We start from the raw sequence: 20041 nt of genomic DNA, 5'->3' as shown, positions 1-20041 counted from the left end.
AAGCTTCAGAAACATAATCTGCAACTATTGTGTTTCAGTCATTTCTGAAACAAAGAATGCCAACCAATCACTGGTTCCAGCTTCTCAAATGTGAAGATGCTTTTCTTAGCTGTATGTCACTGTAAATTGAATGGCTTTTGTTGGCTTAAACTTTTGGTCAGCCAAAATAAGGCAAATGATCCTCAAATAAAGTACAAGAACCTCAACACTTGTTATCTATTGCTATAGCTCTCACACAATTCTCAAAATAAGCAAATGTAGTTTACCAGTGAGTTAGCTAAACAACATTAAAATCATGTTTCAGTCAGTTGGTCATTCCCTCGTACACACATTAATACTAGATAGCATCCGCATCTGTCCACACCACATTAAGCAGTGATGTGGGTTCACTGACTGAAAACTGTGTCTGTGTGTGTGTGTGTGTGTGTGTGTGTGTGTGTGTGGTCAGTAATGAGATGTGACGAGTGTGTGTTGTCAGTGAAAGTTCAGTGATTGACATAATGAGGGGCAGAACATAGAGGGAAAAAGAGGGCAAATAAGGGAAAAAGCAGACACATAGAAAAGAAGGATGAAGGTGCCTTAATTTCTTTTTCATAACGATTGATTACACAACTAAAGGCAGTCTGTGTCCCTGCATGTTGTTTTGATGCTGCTGGATTTGTGGTAAGACAAAGCCAAGTTAGTTTTTCTGTAATAAAAAAAATTATACTAGTGTTTTCAGTCAAAAGGTGTTTGAAATGCTTGAAATCAGTATCAAGTTACTTCCTAAATTTGCTTGTTGCATTTAACTTAATTTGGTAAAGATGTCAGAATTTCAGTCTATTGTAACTGTACTGATGAACGTGTCCTTCACTGTCTGTTCTTGTTATTACTCTTAACGGCACTTATGTCTGAGAACAAACATTCAGGAAAACTAATATTCCTGCATCTGTAAAGTCAAGCAATTCTGTCCTCCGGACTTCCCCAAAGAGCCGGGAAACATCTATGACATACTGTGCTAAATTGTGTCTCTTGAATTATGAAGCATATAATGTAGTCCAGTACAACCCCACCTTCAACTATGACCTCAATAATAAACATATAATTGAGTTTATACATTTATGACAATTTTACCAAAATCTGAAATATTCATAAACACAAATGTTAAGGTGGAAGTGTTGCACTGAAGTGCATAAGGAGATGTGTGCATCTGACCATGTGCAACCATTGATAACCTGTGTTTGCCTATAAACCCCTTCGCTTCATAGGTACGTGTCGATGCCTACGTGTAGTTGCAGACAAGTCTGAATTAAGCTTCAGAAACATAATCTGCAACTATTGTGTTTCAGTCATTTCTGAAACAAAGAATGCCAACCAATCACTGGTTCCAGCTTCTCAAATGTGAAGATGCTTTTCTTAGCTGTATGTCACTGTAAATTGAATGGCTTTTGTTGGCTTAAACTTTTGGTCAGCCAAAATAAGGCAAATGATCCTCAAATAAAGTACAAGAACCTCAACACTTGTTATCTATTGCTATAGCTCTCACACAATTCTCAAAATAAGCAAATGTAGTTTACCAGTGAGTTAGCTAAACAACATTAAAATCATGTTTCAGTCAGTTGGTCATTCCCTCGTACACACATTAATACTAGATAGCATCCGCATCTGTCCACACCACATTAAGCAGTGATGTGGGTTCACTGACTGAAAACTGTGTCTGTGTGTGTGTGTGTGTGTGTGTGTGTGTGTGTGTGGTCAGTAATGAGATGTGACGAGTGTGTGTTGTCAGTGAAAGTTCAGTGATTGACATAATGAGGGGCAGAACATAGAGGGAAAAAGAGGGCAAATAAGGGAAAAAGCAGACACATAGAAAAGAAGGATGAAGGTGCCTTAATTTCTTTTTCATAACGATTGATTACACAACTAAAGGCAGTCTGTGTCCCTGCATGTTGTTTTGATGCTGCTGGATTTGTGGTAAGACAAAGCCAAGTTAGTTTTTCTGTAATAAAAAAAATTATACTAGTGTTTTCAGTCAAAAGGTGTTTGAAATGCTTGAAATCAGTATCAAGTTACTTCCTAAATTTGCTTGTTGCATTTAACTTAATTTGGTAAAGATGTCAGAATTTCAGTCTATTGTAACTGTACTGATGAACGTGTCCTTCACTGTCTGTTCTTGTTATTACTCTTAACGGCACTTATGTCTGAGAACAAACAAAAATAAAAAATAATTTCAGGAAAACTAATATTCCTGCATCTGTAAAGTCAAGCAATTCTGTCCTCCGGACTTCCCCAAAGAGCCGGGAAACATCTATGACATACTGTGCTAAATTGTGTCTCTTGAATTATGAAGCATATAATGTAGTCCAGTACAACACCACCTTCAACTATGACCTCAATAATAAACATATAATTGAGTTTATACATTTATGACAATTTTACCAAAATCTGAAATATTCATAAACACAAATGTTAAGGTGGAAGTGTTGCACTGAAGTGCATACAATTGTACAGGTGTGCCTGTAAATAAAGTGGCCGGTGAGTGTATAACATTTGGTAAATGTCAAAATAACAATCACTTAATACAGCTTGATATACAGTATTACATAAACCATGAATTTGCATTTCTAAGATTTATGTCAGCTTTAAAAGGTGGGTCAGGTGAAACCTAGGTAGACAGACTGACTGAAGTAAAGTCATTTTAATCTACTACATCTCCCAGTTTAAATCTACACATCAAAATCCAGCCAAAAGCTGAAGAATGTGACACAGAAACAGGCCCCTGAAAGACAAATAGACTGAACTGAGAGTGGGAACCTACCAATCTCTGCACAGGATAACAACCGGTTAGGAATGTAAACACACACAGACACATAAACCAGGAACAAAGTCCAATTCTCAAGCCTCTGCCTGCATCTGAATATAGGTCAGTAACTTATTTTTGTCCTCTTTGTGTTGTGCAAAGTGCAGTCTAACTACAACTTGAAATGAGAAAGCAAACAATGCATTTAGGGTTCTTTCCCACATGACTGCAGTGAGTGTGTTTGAGCATTAAACAAACAGGGTGTAGACTTGTGAGGAGGAAAAACCTGCCTTATAGAGAAAGACCAGACAAAGACAACCAAAGTGCTGTATCCTAACAAACCAGCATAACTTTCACTCCCTTCCCCCGTCTCCCTCCTTTGTTGTTATCAGCAGATATGGAGGAGGTAGCTGCAGCTGTAAGTGTTTGTTGTGTCAGCCTGCTCTGTTCTTGTGTTGTTCCTTATCACAGCTCTTGCTCCTTCTCCCACATACTTTTCTATTCCCACTCCTATTCTATATCATTTTTGCCCATTTCATTCTCTTCAATTTGGTAAAGGATTACAGTCCAAGTCGGTATCACTTGGGTTTGGACCTGCAATGTACATCCAAATGGCTTCTTATCATGGATATAAGTCACAATACATGAATTTGTCAGTTGTACTTTCTTAAATTCTGTTTTGTTCTATTCTATGTAAAAGAAACAATATTACAAGGAAAAACTGCTTTCCTTTGCTCTTCTAATGGTGACAGTACCACTCTCAAAACTTTTCTTAATTATATATCAAATCCAAAAGCATATCTCTGCAGTCGTGACAAATTGTAAATATAGGCCGCTTCACATCTTAACAAATGGTAACATGATAAGAAATTGCAACTTTGCAAAGCTAACAGCCATGAAAACTAAGCTGCAGCAACACGGTTCTGATTGTTAGCAATGGCGTTCAGCAGAGACTTCATCACAGGACTCGTGGTTTTAAACTGATCTGATTAAGTACACGGCTACTAGAAATGAACTGCCATAGCTCATGGTCAAATCTTGAAATTAATGAGTGTCAGTTCTGCTTCATTCGTATTGTACACATCGTTCAAAACAGACAACGACGCTGCTTTAACACAATTTCACAAGGCGATTTTTCAAATTCACAAACCAACCGTGAAACCACATATAAAGAGTTATTTGTGAGAGCAGAGAAGCTTTCTAAATTAGCTTACTGAGAAAACCAGCAAAAGAGAAAAATGCTGCCATGGTCCCAAGATACATCAAGTGTAAGTGTGTCAAACCATGTTTCATTATACTGTAATAACACACCAAGAACAGCCAAGAAAAACTATTTACAATTAACTTAAGAAGTCAGGGCAGAGTGAATAGAAATAAAAATACAGTCTTCTGTCAAGCCCTCTCTTTGTTCACAGTGTCTTTAAAAAAGAAACTGGCTTTTTAATTTGTTCTCACATGTAGGCGGAGGTTGTGCACTGTTCTAGGATGCCTTGGTTGTGAGAAACACTGGGCTGTTGATTTTTTTTTTCTTTCAGATTTCATAAAAAAAAGCAAAATTATTAACATGACTCATGGTCTTGGGTATCCCAGGAGTTCTGTGAGTACAATACTCACGCTGGTGCAAAAGCATCCTTCAAACATTAAGTGCATTAAGAAAATTTATCTTATATCTATCAGTCTTTCCCATCATCAGTTATACTTGTGTCATACTATACATGAGTACAGGAGCATCCACTACTACTACTACTACTACTAGGACACAACAAAGGCCAAAAGGACAAATACAGTACAGCAGACTACAGTCTAGTATTTGCAACAGAAGAATGAGCCTCTAATAGCAGATTGTTTTACTGTAAGCCTATATAAAATCCCCACCACAACCTGTTTTATTAAATCCACACTGACATGCTTTAACATCAACAGCTCAACATCATCACCAGTACTGGATGAAATAATTGTGTTTTGTTCACAGCTACATGTGACTTCACTAAAACCTGCAGTGGCTCTCCTTCTCCTCTCTCTCTCTCTCTGCCACTTCGGCTGCCTCGCTTACAGTCTCTCACCCCCTCTCAAACTCTCTTGCTCTCTTTGGACCACTAACCTTGATTCACTGTTCCACTCGACTCTGCCTGCGGCCAGGACATGCATTCACACACACACATTCTAAATGTACAGACAGGCAGATTTACAAGCAAACACACTGGAGCATACACTGAATGGGAGATATACACATGTACTTGACCATGGTGAAGTAGAAGTGGTTAATATGGGGCCAGTGAGGGGAAAGTGTGGCAAACCAAAACCGCATGTGGCCGACTCGCTCACTCAGTCCAGAGGTATGTGAGTCTCAGGAGGGTGTGCGTGTGAGTGTGCGTAGAGAACAAACAGTAGAAAGAGAGGCAAAGAGGCAGAGTGAGCTCATGGCTCGACTTAAACCTTTATTCATCCAGGGAACTCTTGTGATGCTGCTGCACATTCACATGGGAGGTGCTCCACTGTAACCTCCACTTTCTTCAGGTGCCACTGAATCAGTCAGAGGTTAAGCACCTAAAGCTTTAGTTACTACAGCCACTTCATACAAAGGAAAATGCTGTTTAGTAACAAATGCTATTTAATCATAATGCAAGGCTACTGTTTAGACAACCTCAATCAATCCACATTTTTTCAATACAGCCATGTTAGCTTTCATCCAGCATTGTTCCTGTAAAAGGATGCAAAGTCATGGTTCTGATGTGGGGGACAAACAGTGTAAACCCCAGGAGATCATACTCTTTTCGGGGTAATGGGGCAGTGAGGTATACTGAATTCAACAAGGTGATGACACGCTGCTTGAATTACTTCTTCATTTTCAAACACAATGCATTATTATTTCTATTAGCGGATCTTGCAAACTTGCGCAAAGACGATCAGCTCTGACCTGTGAGAGTGACAGAACTGGCCAGAAATAAACAAAGCAGGAAGTGTATTGCTGAATTTGACAGTTGTATGGAGTTCACTTTAAGTAATGGAGAGAATGGTTCCAATTTGACCACTGTTGGCACTGAAATTATTAATATAAGACTATATCAGTGAAAACTCCTGTATTTCATGATCAACACAGTGAAACAACCACAAAATAAAGTTTTAATTATCCGTTTCACTTAATTTTTGCTGATGCTGCTCTCTCTTCTCCTTCACTCTCTATCTCTCTCTCTTTCTCCCTCCAATCCCCTATTCCATCCTGTCCCATTTATACAGGAGGTAGGGTAAACTCGTCTCGACAAAAACACTGCCTCTCCTTGCAGCATTTTGGAGGGTCAACGTCGACCTCCCATGCTGGGACAGTACCTTTTACACAGAATGGCGAGGAAAACTGATGGACAACTCCTGCAGTGAAGGGCCCTCTAAACTGGGCTTATGTGTCATACAGAAAGTTCGAACATTTTTACTACACATTGTATGAAATTATGTCTGTCAAAGACTGGTTTATACATCAGCATTGTCAGCTCATTTCCCCTTCATACACGTTACAAGAGAAGACCGAATACAGTCACTCGAGAGATTTCACAAAGCTCTGTGGCCATGGATGAAGAACGAGTGAGAGACAGAACTGTATTCTACAGCTTGTCATTGGAGTATTTCATCTAAAGAACACAGTCATACTGCAAAACATCAATAATTTTTTTTTTCTCTCAACACACAGACCGCAGTAGTTTTCTTTCAAACCTGCACTTAACTTCATGTACTGTAGCTCACTCTGTGGTGAGGGACTAGCTCTACAATGCAGAGTGACTCTGTGTGTAAAGGTGTGTGTGTCTGTGTGTGAGGTTGACTGTAAGAGACAGTGTATGTCATGGGGAGGTAGCGCTATATCTGCTAACCACTACTCCAACAAGACAGCTCGCTCAGCTCACACACACACTTACTGTACACACAAAGATGCACACAAACACTACACATAGTGAAGGTTAGCCTAGCCACTTAATACAAAAGAGTTTTTTCTACAAAGTCTTATAATCAGAAGGGGGTATTATATGTGTGCACATGTGTGCGACAGATAGAAAGATAGCGAGCGAGAGACCTTGATGTGATAGAAGATGTGGTGAGGTAGAGACAAAAGGAGTGAGAGTGTTTGGTGTCATTTGGCACCTGGTGAGTCTTAATTTCAGACCCTGTCCAAACCTGATATGCAACGATGTTTTTAGTCAAACGAACTTTGAAACTACCATGTCTTCCTTACCCCACCACCTTCCTCAAGATAAGCAGCATAAATAATGGATGGATGTTTTCCTTATGTTCCTGTTGTTCCTAAATTGATGCTACAATGCACTAAGTACAGCTAACTCGATTTACAATTGCAGTTTCGGCCTTAAACACAATCTACACACTTATCACCTGTAATACAACACCATCCAGTCTGGATTTGGGAACATGAAATCCCACCCTTGTTCTTGTTGTGGGGGAAACATGGAAACCGACAAAACAAGGAGGAGGAGGAGAGTGGGAAAGAAGGGGCACTGGAGGTGGTAAGGAGGAGGAGGAGGATGAGAGGGAAAAAGGAGGAAGAAAATGAGGAGTACATGAGATGGGGGGAGGGTTTGATAAACGTTGTGTTGCTTTGTTTAGGTTAGTGAGCCATACATTCCAAGGAAAGGGAGGTGGGGGGGGGGATCAAAGAACCTTTAGGAGACGTTTGGATGGAGAAGAGGAGGGAGTCATACTTGGATCTGTTTAGAGAAAAGGGAAGAAGTAGTGAAGGGAGAGCAGAGGAGAGTTTGTTTTAGTAAAATGACTGATTTCGCTTGACTCCACTAGACACAGTGGAGTCTGCATAGTATCAACATCGCAGGGGAGTGTGTGTGAGTCGATGTGTGTGTAGTGAGTATCAGTTAAAAAAAAACAGACACCCTCACATTAAGAATCTCAGGGCTATCTCCCAGTGAAGACCTGACGTTCTGTTCTGATGTTTTTCTTGGTTCACATTGCTCCACAGCTATGTGTCTGTTGGGAATTTCACTGCACTGCCTTCTCTTTCTTATCACTTCCAGTGGGAAGAACACACTATTGGCAGCATTCAAACAACTCTGCAGTTCTCTAGGCAGAACTCATGGTCAGGGTTTCCCACAGACATTTATTCAATTCTGCACTCTAAAAAACACAAGTGCCTTGGGGATTTAGAGCCTCAGTAGGTGTCCTGACACAACAATCAAAAACTGAGGCAAAACTATTGTTTACCTTCATGAATGGACAGATATAAATCTGAAAGGCTGAGAGTTTGGAGGTACGAGGTTGCAAATCAGCAGGCAGCCCTGGTCTCTAAGTTAGTGAGCTGCTCTAGCTGTTAGTCATGCTGCATTTTGACGTATGCCAGGACACAATAGTATTCACACTACACTCGGTATGTGGTTTTATCACAGTCCATCGTGGCGGGTGTTTAGCGCTGTCCACTTGGGATCCGATCGCCCAGGGCGCATTTTAAAACCCAGTCTAAATGGGGTCTGTAGTCGCTTTTCCTTTCTGAAGAGACAGTGTACGAAATCTGCAGTACTTGTTTTGTGCAAAAGTGCAATCAAGAGCTGAAGATACAGTTGAGTTGGAAGGAAAACACTGAATCATAATCGCACACATCAGAGATTAATGATCCACATATATTAACCAGCTACTTACTGGCAACATTTTATTATTCACCAAATAAGGGTTACTTTGAAATTAAGACAACATTATATACAACACTATATTCAGAATGTGTTCCCACATGTATTCTAATGTGTCTACACACTACCGAAAGACTGAACTTTTAATTCAGTCTTCACCACTTCACTACAGTGTTTCAAGGCACAGGCGGACCAACTGGAAATCTGACAGACAGACAGATGTTGGGCATTTAAATGTCTGTCTCCACACTCCCACACGCAGCCTGTCTGTTAGAGTGATGGACTGGAGGTGTGTATATGTGTATGCAATCACTTGTCAGGCTGACCATGTGTCTGCAGTCATCTAGTCATCTGCAGACAGGACGGACACACACACAGGCTGGCTGGCAGGAAGACAGACAGGGCCAGCGACAGATAGATTATGGTGGCAGACAGATTACAAAAAAAACACAGTGTACCATCATTTAGAGGAAAAAGATAGCTCAGGAATATCTGCTAGAAGATTTAAATCTCTGTTCACACAGACAGACACAGGACCAGAACTGTGGTGATGTGAAGCTATGTGCTCAGGGATGGAAACGATAATCTTAATGGACTGGGCATCTCGCTGTAAGTCCCTGATTCATACACACACAGAGAAAAGGGTTTATATATCTCAAAAGCTTTCTGCTGCTCTTGAACTGAAATCAGCTTAAAGAGCAGAGGAGAGATGAGGTTTTGGAAAGGAATGTAAAGAGAGGAAAAATAGTGTCCTTTTTGATATCAGTATATACATACATACATGTCTGACAGTGAATGTAGCAGAATGTCCTTTGGGATTTTATCATGAGACTGCACACAGAGACCAGGAAGGAGACTTTCTATGGTATGCTGCACCACAATTGCTTATACAACTTCTGTGTATGTGAGTGCATGCTTGATGGTAGATGTATTCTTAAATAGACTAATGGGAACCACTTAGGTCACTGCCCATAGCTACACGCATACACACACTGACACAAGCACCATGTCTATGTAACCAGTCCACCTGAAGGCTAACACAAAGAGGCACAATCCCACATGCACATGCATAGGTACATACAAACAGACGCACACACAGTTGGGTTGTCACATTTCAATTGGAAGAAAAAGCTACTGTAAAAAACTGTTTTTTATGAAGAGTTTGCCTGCCTCTTGAATGAAATCTGATGTTGTCTGTCACTTTAAAGAAACTTTCTTATCTTAATGTGTCTAAAGTGTCTTGTAAGGAGCTTCAAGGATAACAGAAATAGCCCTAGTAAAGACACTGAAAGGCACATGCACCTAAAAACGTCATACTTTGGATGATGACCCACTTCTCTAAAAGCAAATGTTTCAAAAAAGTGACCCGGGACAGTTTTAAAACCAGAGCATTTGGTTACACTCTAGCCAAATGAGCCGCCAGAATTCCCCAACACTCCTGCACAATGGTTTGGCTCAACACCAGTATCATCAAACATTTGCTAAACATGCAGGACAATGTCAGGGTTTGGTTATAGTAACAACAGGGAAGCGGGAGATTACTGGAAGCTTTCTATACCAAGGCTGATACCTGGCAGGACCAGCTCCCCACCTTAGGGCCCTTAAATGTAAACTTTATATTGGAACGTTAATTGTGTTAATGAATAATAATTTGTTAATTGCATTAATACTAATGTTAATGGTGTTATAGGTTGGTCTGTTAGTTTCTTCAGTGTTTTACGGCAGAGCACCTTGCCTGAGATAAAAACCTTGTCCACTAATATCAGAAAACCAGCCACACACTGTTTAACATTACGCTTCCAGTGGGGGCGTGAGATATGATGCTATTAGATTGTGAACGAATAAAATGTCTGCACAATCTTCCTCTACAACACGTGTCAAACTCAAGGCCCGCAGGCCACATCCGGCCCATGAGATCATTTTATATATCTTTTTTTTAATGGCCCGGCCATATGAAGCGCCGATAACACACAAACTACAAATCCCATAATGCAGCGCAACAGCTGCCTTACCGAACGATGGGCTACCTGCGATCATTCCCGCGTCAATTACATCAGATCAATCAAGCATCTGTTGATGTATACAACCCTAATTTCTAGTCAAAGCTAGCCCCTAACAATGGCCAAGAGAAAAGTTGATTCTGAAAACAGAGCCTTTCTAAACCGGTGGGAGGCTGAGTATATGTTTACTGACATTGTCGGTAAACCCGTGTGTCTTATTTATTTTGGAATAATATTGTATCCTATCTGTTTCGATTCATATTGATGTTCAAAAAACGTTTAGTTTTAGTCTGTTCAATAAATTTTTATCCTGTTCGGCCCGCGACCTAAAGTGTGCTTTGAGTTTTGGCCCCCAGTGCGATTGAGTTTGACACCACTGCTCTACAAGGAGCTAATTTGTTTGGTGCCACAGTGCACATTCAGCCAGTCCAGTTCTATAGTAAATATGCAATGCTGTGTAACGTACCTTCACATTCCCTATTTGACAACGAAGTGGCATAAATGTCAATACAGAGGAGCTGGTCCTTACAAAGAATCTGACATCAGTAATATAGAACTGGTTTGGATTTTCCAAACAACAGGTATTTACAAATGCTTCAAAGACGGCGTCTGAATGTGAGATGGCAACATGAACCTTTTTAACCACCTCAAAAGAAAGCACCTGAAAGAGTATGCTGGCAGTCAAACATGATCCTATGAGGGTGCATCAGCTACAACTACACAGCCAGCGGTTACACGACCAAAGTAAATAGTGATTAGCGCTGTCACCTCACAGGTTCAAGCCCCGGCCGACCCGGGGCCTTTCTGTACAAAGTTTGCATGTTCTCCCTGTGCCTGAGTGGGTTCTGTCCGGATACTCTGGCTTCCTTCCACAGTTCAAAGACAGGCAGCTTAGGTTGATTGGTGACTCTAAATTGCCTGTAGGAGTGTGTGTGGGTGTCCGTCTCTAAATGCCAGCCCTGTGATAGACTGGCAACCCATCCAGGGTGTACCCTACCCCTTACCCAATGTCAGCTGGGATTGGCTCCAGCGCCATGACCCTCGTTAGGATAAGAAGTACAGATAATAGATGTCCTACTTAATATGAACTAACAGTATTTCTGCCCCACTGGGCTTTCATTAGTTCTGTTATTTTTGTATTAAATAATTTGTGTTTTGAAGCATAACACTCCTAATCCTATGTTCAACTCCCACATACACACAAAATAAAAATGTAAGGGGAAAAAAAATCAGAGCTTCTTCTTTCCATTTTTAAGGATTAACCAGAATGTGACCTTGTGTAAAATGAACTGAGGATTTTCATTTCATTACATTTTTGTAAGTACACACATTTTGCTTTCTTTGATTTTGTCACAGCAAAATCTTGCAGGACACTGACTGTACAGTTACACAGCAGTCTCTCTGTCTGTCTCTGCTGCATGGAGCGTCTGCAGTGTATTTTACTAACCTGTCACTTTGACAACAAAAAAACAACTCCCTCATTAAGCAGCCACTCTGAGTGTTTGTGTGTGTGTGAAGGAGAGAGAGACAGAGGGAGAAGGAGAGAGAGGATATGTGTCAGACAGAGAGAGAGAGAGAGGTTGCTAAAATGGACAGCTATGTGGACGGAAGAGAAGAGTCCATCTGCTGAAGGAACAAAGTTAGTCAGAGCTCCTTTATTAAAGACCTGACTCACCTAAATACAGTACCTGGAAACTTCAAACCTCACAGCAGCTGTCTAACTACACACGGTATTTCAGAAGATGTTGCAGTCGTGTGTCAAGGTGAATTCAAATGGGACACATCAGCTATTTGTTGGCACTATTGATGGATGAATATGGTTAGAAGACTACAATGCATATACACATTAAAAAACGAACACAGATTTAAGGTGAAGACACTGGGCTAATGATGACAATAACAACTATGGCAGCGATGACGACAATGATAAATGGAACTCAGCTCTTAGCTGGCCAGTCATAACTCACCCTTCTCAGCGCGCCCCATGCGAGCTGCGTCCAAAAGGAGCAAAGCAGAGAATAATAAGACAGAATTAGATTAGAAAGCATGCACAAAGGAACACATACACAAGAGAACTGCAGTGTGTGTTTAATGACTCAGCATATCTCTCTATGTCCAACTGGCTTGTGTAATAACATTCCTGCACTGCAACAAAAAATGCCACGTGTCATAAGCTGGACACAAACGCTTGTTTTATGCTCTTTACTTATTCTTTGAACAAACTGTTTAAATCATAAATTTGCCAGTTTTGGACTCTTGTACACCAAGTGTTGAGATTATTGTAGTTTATGTTTATGAGGCTTTATAATTAAGTGCAGTCCCACTAGGACCTTTTTATGTATCACATCCATCTCCTATATGTGTGACACTAAATTTCAAGTATTGCCATTAAAAACACAAAGCTGCTTCGTCTGAAGGTGTTGTATGCAGGGTTTGTTCATTTCAGCAGGTCAGTGCCAATAACGCACATCGTGGCAACAAAGATTTCTAACCTTTCTGCTGGCAGCCATGATATAAGAAAGTGTCTATAAAAGCACTACCACTATAAGTTTTTATCTTTTGTCTCGTCTCATTTACTCTAAAAACTCTGCTTACTGCTCTGTTTTGATAGCTAAACCTAGGGAGCTATAGCAGAGAAGGTATCCACAAGAGCTTTTGTTCGCCAACGGAGACCTCTGTCACCCTCTTCACTTCTCACCGCTGGAAATGCCTGGACTTCTAAAGCTAGTTGCTACAAGTCAAAGCTAAAGCAGCTTAGCCATGAACCAAAGTTCCCCCACTACTGTTTGGGGCTGCAGATCTGAGGGTTACAACTGAGACAACAAAAGTGACCTTATTTCTGCTGGGCAGGTAATTATCGGTTTCGTTTTGTTTGTTATTTTCCTGAAATCTGTAAGTAGTAGTCAGGCAGTAGGCATTGCAATGCACGTTGTGGTTTGAAGGAGTGGCTTTGGAAAGAAGTCAGAACAAAAAGGTTGGGATGTCTTCTGTTGTCTACTTTCAAAATCGACATGCTTAGCCTGTGCGTCACCTAACCCTGAGGGCAATCCTAAAAATAATAATTTCCCAGGACTGTCTTCACCAGTCTACTTCTAACAACCTCTCTTATTCCTAACACACACACCCACACCAGCTACGTCTCCATTACATATATCATTACCACCACACACATGACTATTAGTGAGACTGCTCACATCAGTGTCTGTGTGAGTGTGAGGCAAAGTGTGTGTGCACGCTCACTGTAATGTAATTAATCAGCTGAGTGTGTTGATTACTTAATCTGTCATTAGCCAGCCATGTGTGTAAATGTGTGTGTGTGTGTGTGTGTGTGTGAGGCAGTTGTGTGTTTCAAGGCGCCCTTGTACCCATAGCTGTGGCCAGAGCCAAACAAGGTAGAGCAGAGATTGATAACATCGGACCAAAAACCATCATTCATCAGGGATGCAATATTTCAGGGATTTGTTTTGGATTTAGTGCCTCCGTTAATTTCCAGTGGGATGATTCCACCTTCTTGGTTCACTTCCTTCTTCTGACAGATGATTTACACCCATTATGAGCCCATAGAGTATATAAACATCCTGACCATAACAGGTACATTTCCAACTGCTAAATCAAAAAGTTGTGCACAAAATAGTGGAAACACCAGAAATTCATGAAAACAGTGGAAATATATCATCTTGCTTGAGATTTAAATAAAAGCCAAACTCAACTTCTTTAGTTTATAAATATGAGGGCCCACGATACTGCTCTTAAGTTGAGTTGCTTATTTATATTAAGCCAAACAAAACCAGCAGTCTTCTTTGTAGACAGCCGCCAGCATCCCAGTAATAGAGGCGTGACGTATAACACGTGTCTCCTTATAGTTTATCGGCACATAAATCTATGTGTCGATAAACGGACTCAGAAAATGCAGTCATAATGGTTTTAACTGAGCCTATGCAAAGTGACACGAGGTATTTCTCGCTATTGGACAAACTGGAACAAATGTTTATATGTGTTTTAATCGTCATATAGTATATTGGGGAATCGCCGTGATTTAGTGCTGTCCTCTTATTTTTGTTCCCAGTCATCCAGGTCATAGTAAGCTGAAAAAATCAACTGGACTAGGTTTTTTTAAAATTTATTTATTAGGTCGAAGACGTTTCACCTCTCATCCAAGAGGCTTCATCAGTTCTGCCCGACTGGTGTTGAGTCAGAGATATTTATCCCCATCGGTGGTGTTTCAGTCCTTTGATGCCCAACAATGTCACCTAATGACTGAGTCATAATAACCCAGTATCGGTGAGAGTCGTTACCTGTCTTTGAACCCTCACCTGTGGACTGATGCCTATTGTCCTGGTGGGCATGTTTGGGCAGAGATCTCAAAACAGAGTTGTAGATGGAAGACAAGTTGTGTCTTAGTCCACCACCCCTATTTAGTGAGGGGTGTTCTAATTTTACAAAAATAGCTTCCTTGACTCCTCTCTCAAACCAGCGATGTTCTCTGGAAAGGATCTGGACTTCACTGTCCTCAAAAGAATGTCCTTTGTCCTTCAGGTGGAGGTGGACTGCTGACTCTGGTCCACTGGACTTGGCCCTCCTGTGTTGGGCCATGCGTTTGTGCAGCGGCTGCTTAGTTTCACCAATGTACAAGTCATTACACTCCTGACTACACTTAATTGCATACACCACATCGCTCTGTTTATGTCTGGGTGTTTTGTCCTTCGGGTCTTTGCCACAGGGTGTTCCCTTATATTTTTGTTTTTATTGTTTTTGTTCTGATATGGACGTATTATGTCTGAAATAACGCTTATACATAGATGCATACATTATGATATGATTTTGACTCAAAGTTGTTGTGCAAGTACAACATGTTAATGACTGTGGTCACAGATTTGGATTCAAGTTCAGATTTAAAAAACTGATTTTGGGTCGGAGAAAAAAAAGCCATCAAAATGTCCCACCCTTTGGCTCCAAGCCGCCTCTGCCCTTTAACACAGATGCTGCGGCAGCACGGGCACAGCAGTTTTACTGCCTTCACTGCCAGCATGATGAAGGGTCAACAATAGCCCCAGGGGGCAATACCGGTGATCAATTAATTATACACTCTAGTCATGTCCTCTTGAATATGGTGGCATAAAGGTAACTGATGGACCCAGACATTGCTTCATATTTTATTTTGCCAAAATTCCAGAAGTTTGCTAAAAACTTGTCCAGTGTTGAAAGGAAACTTATCTAGAGGCTAGCAGGGCATCCTGTTCTACAGTTTTCTCATGTTGTATGGGAGCCTGAACCAGAGGTCTTGTCAATCATGTCATGTTCTCAGTCTCTCTCACTCTCTTCTCTTCTCAGAGGCTACCCAGCCACTATGTGGTGCTAATCCATTTTTCAACACAAACCCTGATATTCATTCATACACACACATGCACACAGTCTAAGGAGGGATCAGCTAATGAATTCTGTGAACAGATTAATTACATTTATACAGATGCTTGTGTGCAAGCAGGCTTCATCCCCAAACGGCTGGAAAAAAAAATGAGCCAGTATTTTCAAAGCACTTTTTTTAATATATAACTAAATTGAAATCCATAGGCTGTGGACAAAGTGGCATTTGATTTGAAGAGAAGACATTAAGATGGATCTGAAGGCTAGCACAGTGAAATATTAATTTTAACAAGAAAATAAATGCCTTTGATTTGGTGCCATTTTACATGACTTGAGTAGAACGAAGAGGCACATGAATTCACATGAATCTAAATGAAAGACAAACATTTCACATGTCTATGTTTGTACCACTGTACTCCAGAAGGCTCAAAAACATCGGCCTCCCTCTTTTTCTTTAAGTGACAGCAACACACGAGCCGACACACACATTTGCTCCATGCTCACATGCAGGGCATGACAGAGAAACACACACATACAGACACTCAGGCACACTCCCTCCTGCCGTTTTCAGTCTCTTGAGTAGAGGAGATGCCCACAGCGAAAAACCAGTGGTTGCATTCTTTATTTCTTTCTTTGCGTCTTCACAATCACTCTCTTCTCTCGCCTTTCTCCAGAAAAACATGCAATTTTATTTCATCTTCCAAATGAAGCTGAAAAGTAATTATAATTAAACCAACTTGGTTCTAATGTTGAAAATTCTAAAATAATTTGCATATATAATTAAACCAGCTCAGATGTGGTGTTCAGTAGCAATGGCAGCCTTCTAATTCATCTGGAGACACTAATGAAAAACTGTTATTTCACTTCATTATGATCAAAGACGCTGGGAATCTGTGTCACAAGTCGATCAAAGCAGACAGATTTGGAAAGTTGTCAAATGAACGTTAAGTTAGTGACTTTGTGAAGACACTCACTCATTTGCATTTATTACACTGACTTTATAAGTGATAAGCCAAAACAAAACTGCCACAAAACAGGATAAGAAGAGACGAAAGACAGATTTATATAAACTCCATATAGTCTGACTTTCTAAATGGGAAACTAGAATATAAAGGCAGAAATGAGACCGATTTAGATAAAAGACACAAAGTCAAAGTGACTTTGTTAAGATATGATAGACAGTTTTATATCATTACCCTGAGGTTTGATGTCCTCGTCTGTGTGATTTCCGAGTGCAGCCTACTGATACTGCACCACTGCGCCAAGTCTCTCCTGTGATTTTCCATAAGATCTCCTTCATTATTGGCTTCTGATCTAATAATCACCACTTGAAAGTTCACACTGGCTGTATTAATGATGTGCCCAATAACCCTTTCAGCCTCATTGGTTACACATGAACTGATGAAATTAATGTGCTGTCATTTATAGAAATGACTGTGCTCCTTTGTAAAAATCCAACATCATCTGCGCTCTCTTTGCACCGCATGCAAGGCCTTGTCGTGATAGCCAGATAAATGTCAAGTTGTTGTCTTAAACTCTGAATTAAACTCTTTTTCATCAATTAGTTTATACAGAAAAGGGCATAGCAATTACATATTACACCCTAGAAACTGGATTAATCAGTCCTTTTCCCTGAATCTCATTTACCATGAATAATTTTATTGGTGCTTGCTTTTATAAAAATCCCCCAACACAACCAACTGCAAGCTCTCTTATGCTACCTCCCTCGCTGTGTAAAGCATCATATAGTCACTAGTATTTGCTTGCAAATTAGCAGCCTTCAAATTCCCCAAGAGGCCTCAAAGAAATTCCACACATTTGTTACCCAGCGGACCAAATGGCCACTGGGAGGGAGAGAGGGGTGTAGTTAAAGGATATAAGGGTGGGGAGGGGGGCAATAAAACGTTCACAGATGAAGTGGTAATTAATGTGTAATTTCTATGCAAATCATTAACAAGCCTAAGCGAATACTGGAGCAGAAAACGACATTATTATACTATTTCTGGTCGGTTCCAGCGACTCAGTGGAGCGTGATGTGTCCTTTATTACAGCCGTATATAGTCTTGGAGAGTTTTTGGAGGTCAACTTTCAAACAGCTGCTTGTGCCTCTCTCCTCCTCTCTCTGTGCTGGAGTTCAGAACTGAACATACGCTGAATGCGGAAATAAAACGCACCCCAGCCAGGCAGACAGACACGCACACACACACACAGGTAGGGAGAGTTTGCTTGCGCGGAGACCGAAAGCTGCAGACAATAGTTTGTCATTTTACGCATCCCAACAAGTCATGCACTAACACAACCTACATATTAACTTCCTTTTCGGTTTCATTGACTGGGCTCCCGGAGCGCATCAAGATGCACGGTGGCAGCCTTTTCGTCTCGTCGTGGATTCATGTTTTTACACGAGACAGACGAAAGGGGAGCAGAGGAACACTTTGCTATGCGGGTTACGGCTGATGTGCTCAAACTGGAGTCCGAGGACGAAAGTCCTAGGGGGGCTTGAGTAAAATTAAGAATAATTTAATGTCACGGTCATTTCATTTGCATGCACATGATTATAGTTTAACTATGACTGTTTAACATAATTTCACTGATTTACAGTTAAATCGGGGTCTTCAAAGAAAAAGAGGACTGATCCTCTTCATCGTTTTCTCCTCAAGTCAAAATCATACAGTGCAAAAACACTATTCGCATCATGAAATAGGAGATCGGTGTGCAGGATATAGTCCCAGCCACTAGGTTTTTATCGCAGGCAGTGCAAATAAAAGTTAGAAGAGGCTCACTTGGTTTGCAAAAAGCCAACGAGTCCCGGCGCTTGCCAGCCGAACCGACCGTTCTGACCAAAGAGCAAATACTTTTACACATCACGGATTATAGATAGGATCAGGATGGAAATACGATTCAGTACAAGATTGTATGATTCGTTGTACTGCACGAATAAAATAGGCTAGTTATTGGGGGTGATCTTCGTGCGTACAGTACACTAACTTTTCTCCGTTCGTGCGCTATTCGCGAGGCTGCACGGCTCCACCGTGAACCACCTTCCCCCGCTCTCCTAATACAAACTCTCCGTACAATACATCTTATTAACCGGTACCCCGATATAAAAGCTGTAAATACTGCCAAATGGAGCCAGTGACCTGCCATGACAGCAATTAAATGCATCTTAATTGTTTCTTTGGTCATTAAATTACATATTTTGTTAGAGTTGTACAGATAATCGATTGTCCTGTGATGCGACGGAAATGCTGCAACTCACTTTTAAACGTTTAAAAATAAAGAGTTCACGATCCAGCTATTAGGTCACTGTTAGTCATTTGTGCAAGGAAGTGTAGCCTGCTTGGCAAACAGGGGCGAGTTCAGACAAGAGGCGACAATCTCACACAGGCTTAAATACGAATTCATGTAAAGAAAGGAGCGTTTCATATTGTAACAGTGGGGAAAAGCATCTTCAGTTCATGATAAACTTTGTCACATCCGTGGATATATAAAAGCAGCCTAAAAGCGGTAAAACAGGCTCGACTGTACCTTTTCAGCACGGAGGCTAACTTTTCTCACACACCTAAACACACCTGTGAGGAATTCACGGGCTTACACAAAGCAAAAATAACGTCCAAACATTCATTTCACAACAGAAAACACTCCAAGCTGGCTATGTTTTCACTGTTCGCCCTTACCTGTCGGTATCTGACCGGAAACAGTCGAAAAGAGAAACAGGAGTCCCAGGAATACGGAGAAAAGTGTATCCATGTTTTAAAATGTGGTCGTGAACAGTTTCCCCACCGAAAAGTTTTTTTCCCCCGGGGAGTTTCTCCGTTTCCAGTCTAATTTATTTCTCACTGGGTTATTATTCCTCCTGTTGTTGTGGATTCATCCTCCCCATTCTCCCCTTTCTCTATTTTCGCTTCCTGCGGGCTCGCGGACACTATACTTTGTTTCACGCGGATCGAGGGAGCGAGCGCGAGAGACGGGGAGAGAGGGAGCGAGGGAGAGAAAGTGTCTGACGTCACGAGGTAGGACATGATTAAAGAACAAATTAAAATAAAACAAGCCAACAATATAATGGGTCAAATGTATGCGTATTTGTTTCGATTATGATTTATATTTGTTAAGTTAATTGTGACGTCCTGGGTGGAAAATTCACAAGATCCCCAGTAGTTTGTGAGGTAATTTAAATTGTAATTTCAAATTATATGATCATCAAAACAGCATAGGGTAGTTAAAATCAGCTCCATCTGTACAAACTGCAACAATAAGGGGATGTA

At 40.8% G+C, this 20041-nt stretch overlaps 1 protein-coding gene across 19 annotated transcripts in view; it reads right to left on the bottom strand.

Moving 5' to 3' along the window:
* ptprk (protein tyrosine phosphatase receptor type K) overlaps positions 1 to 19740 on the bottom strand; it is a 103513-nt gene extending 83773 nt beyond the window's left edge. For 9 of the 19 annotated variants that reach the window (XM_020603953.1, XM_020603958.1, XM_020603959.1 and 6 more), the window contains exons 1-2: positions 19454 to 19739; positions 12380 to 12403 (exon numbers count right to left, since the gene is read on the bottom strand). In XM_020603953.1, coding sequence (XP_020459609.1) covers positions 12380 to 12403; positions 19454 to 19526 — 97 coding nt within the window. In that variant the 5' untranslated portion in view covers positions 19527 to 19739. Of the gene's footprint in view, positions 1 to 12379; positions 12404 to 19453 lie in introns of all 19 variants that reach the window. The other 10 variants (XM_020603963.1, XM_020603965.1, XM_020603964.1 and 7 more) reach the window with 3 other exon arrangements.
* Between the last annotated feature and the right edge of the window lie 301 nt (positions 19741 to 20041).

This window comes from Monopterus albus, unplaced genomic scaffold, assembly GCF_001952655.1.
Source record: "Monopterus albus unplaced genomic scaffold, M_albus_1.0 scaffold63.1, whole genome shotgun sequence".
In the NCBI taxonomy this organism is placed as follows: Eukaryota; Metazoa; Chordata; class Actinopteri; order Synbranchiformes; family Synbranchidae; genus Monopterus; species Monopterus albus.
This window is presented reverse-complemented; position numbering and strand designations above follow the sequence as displayed.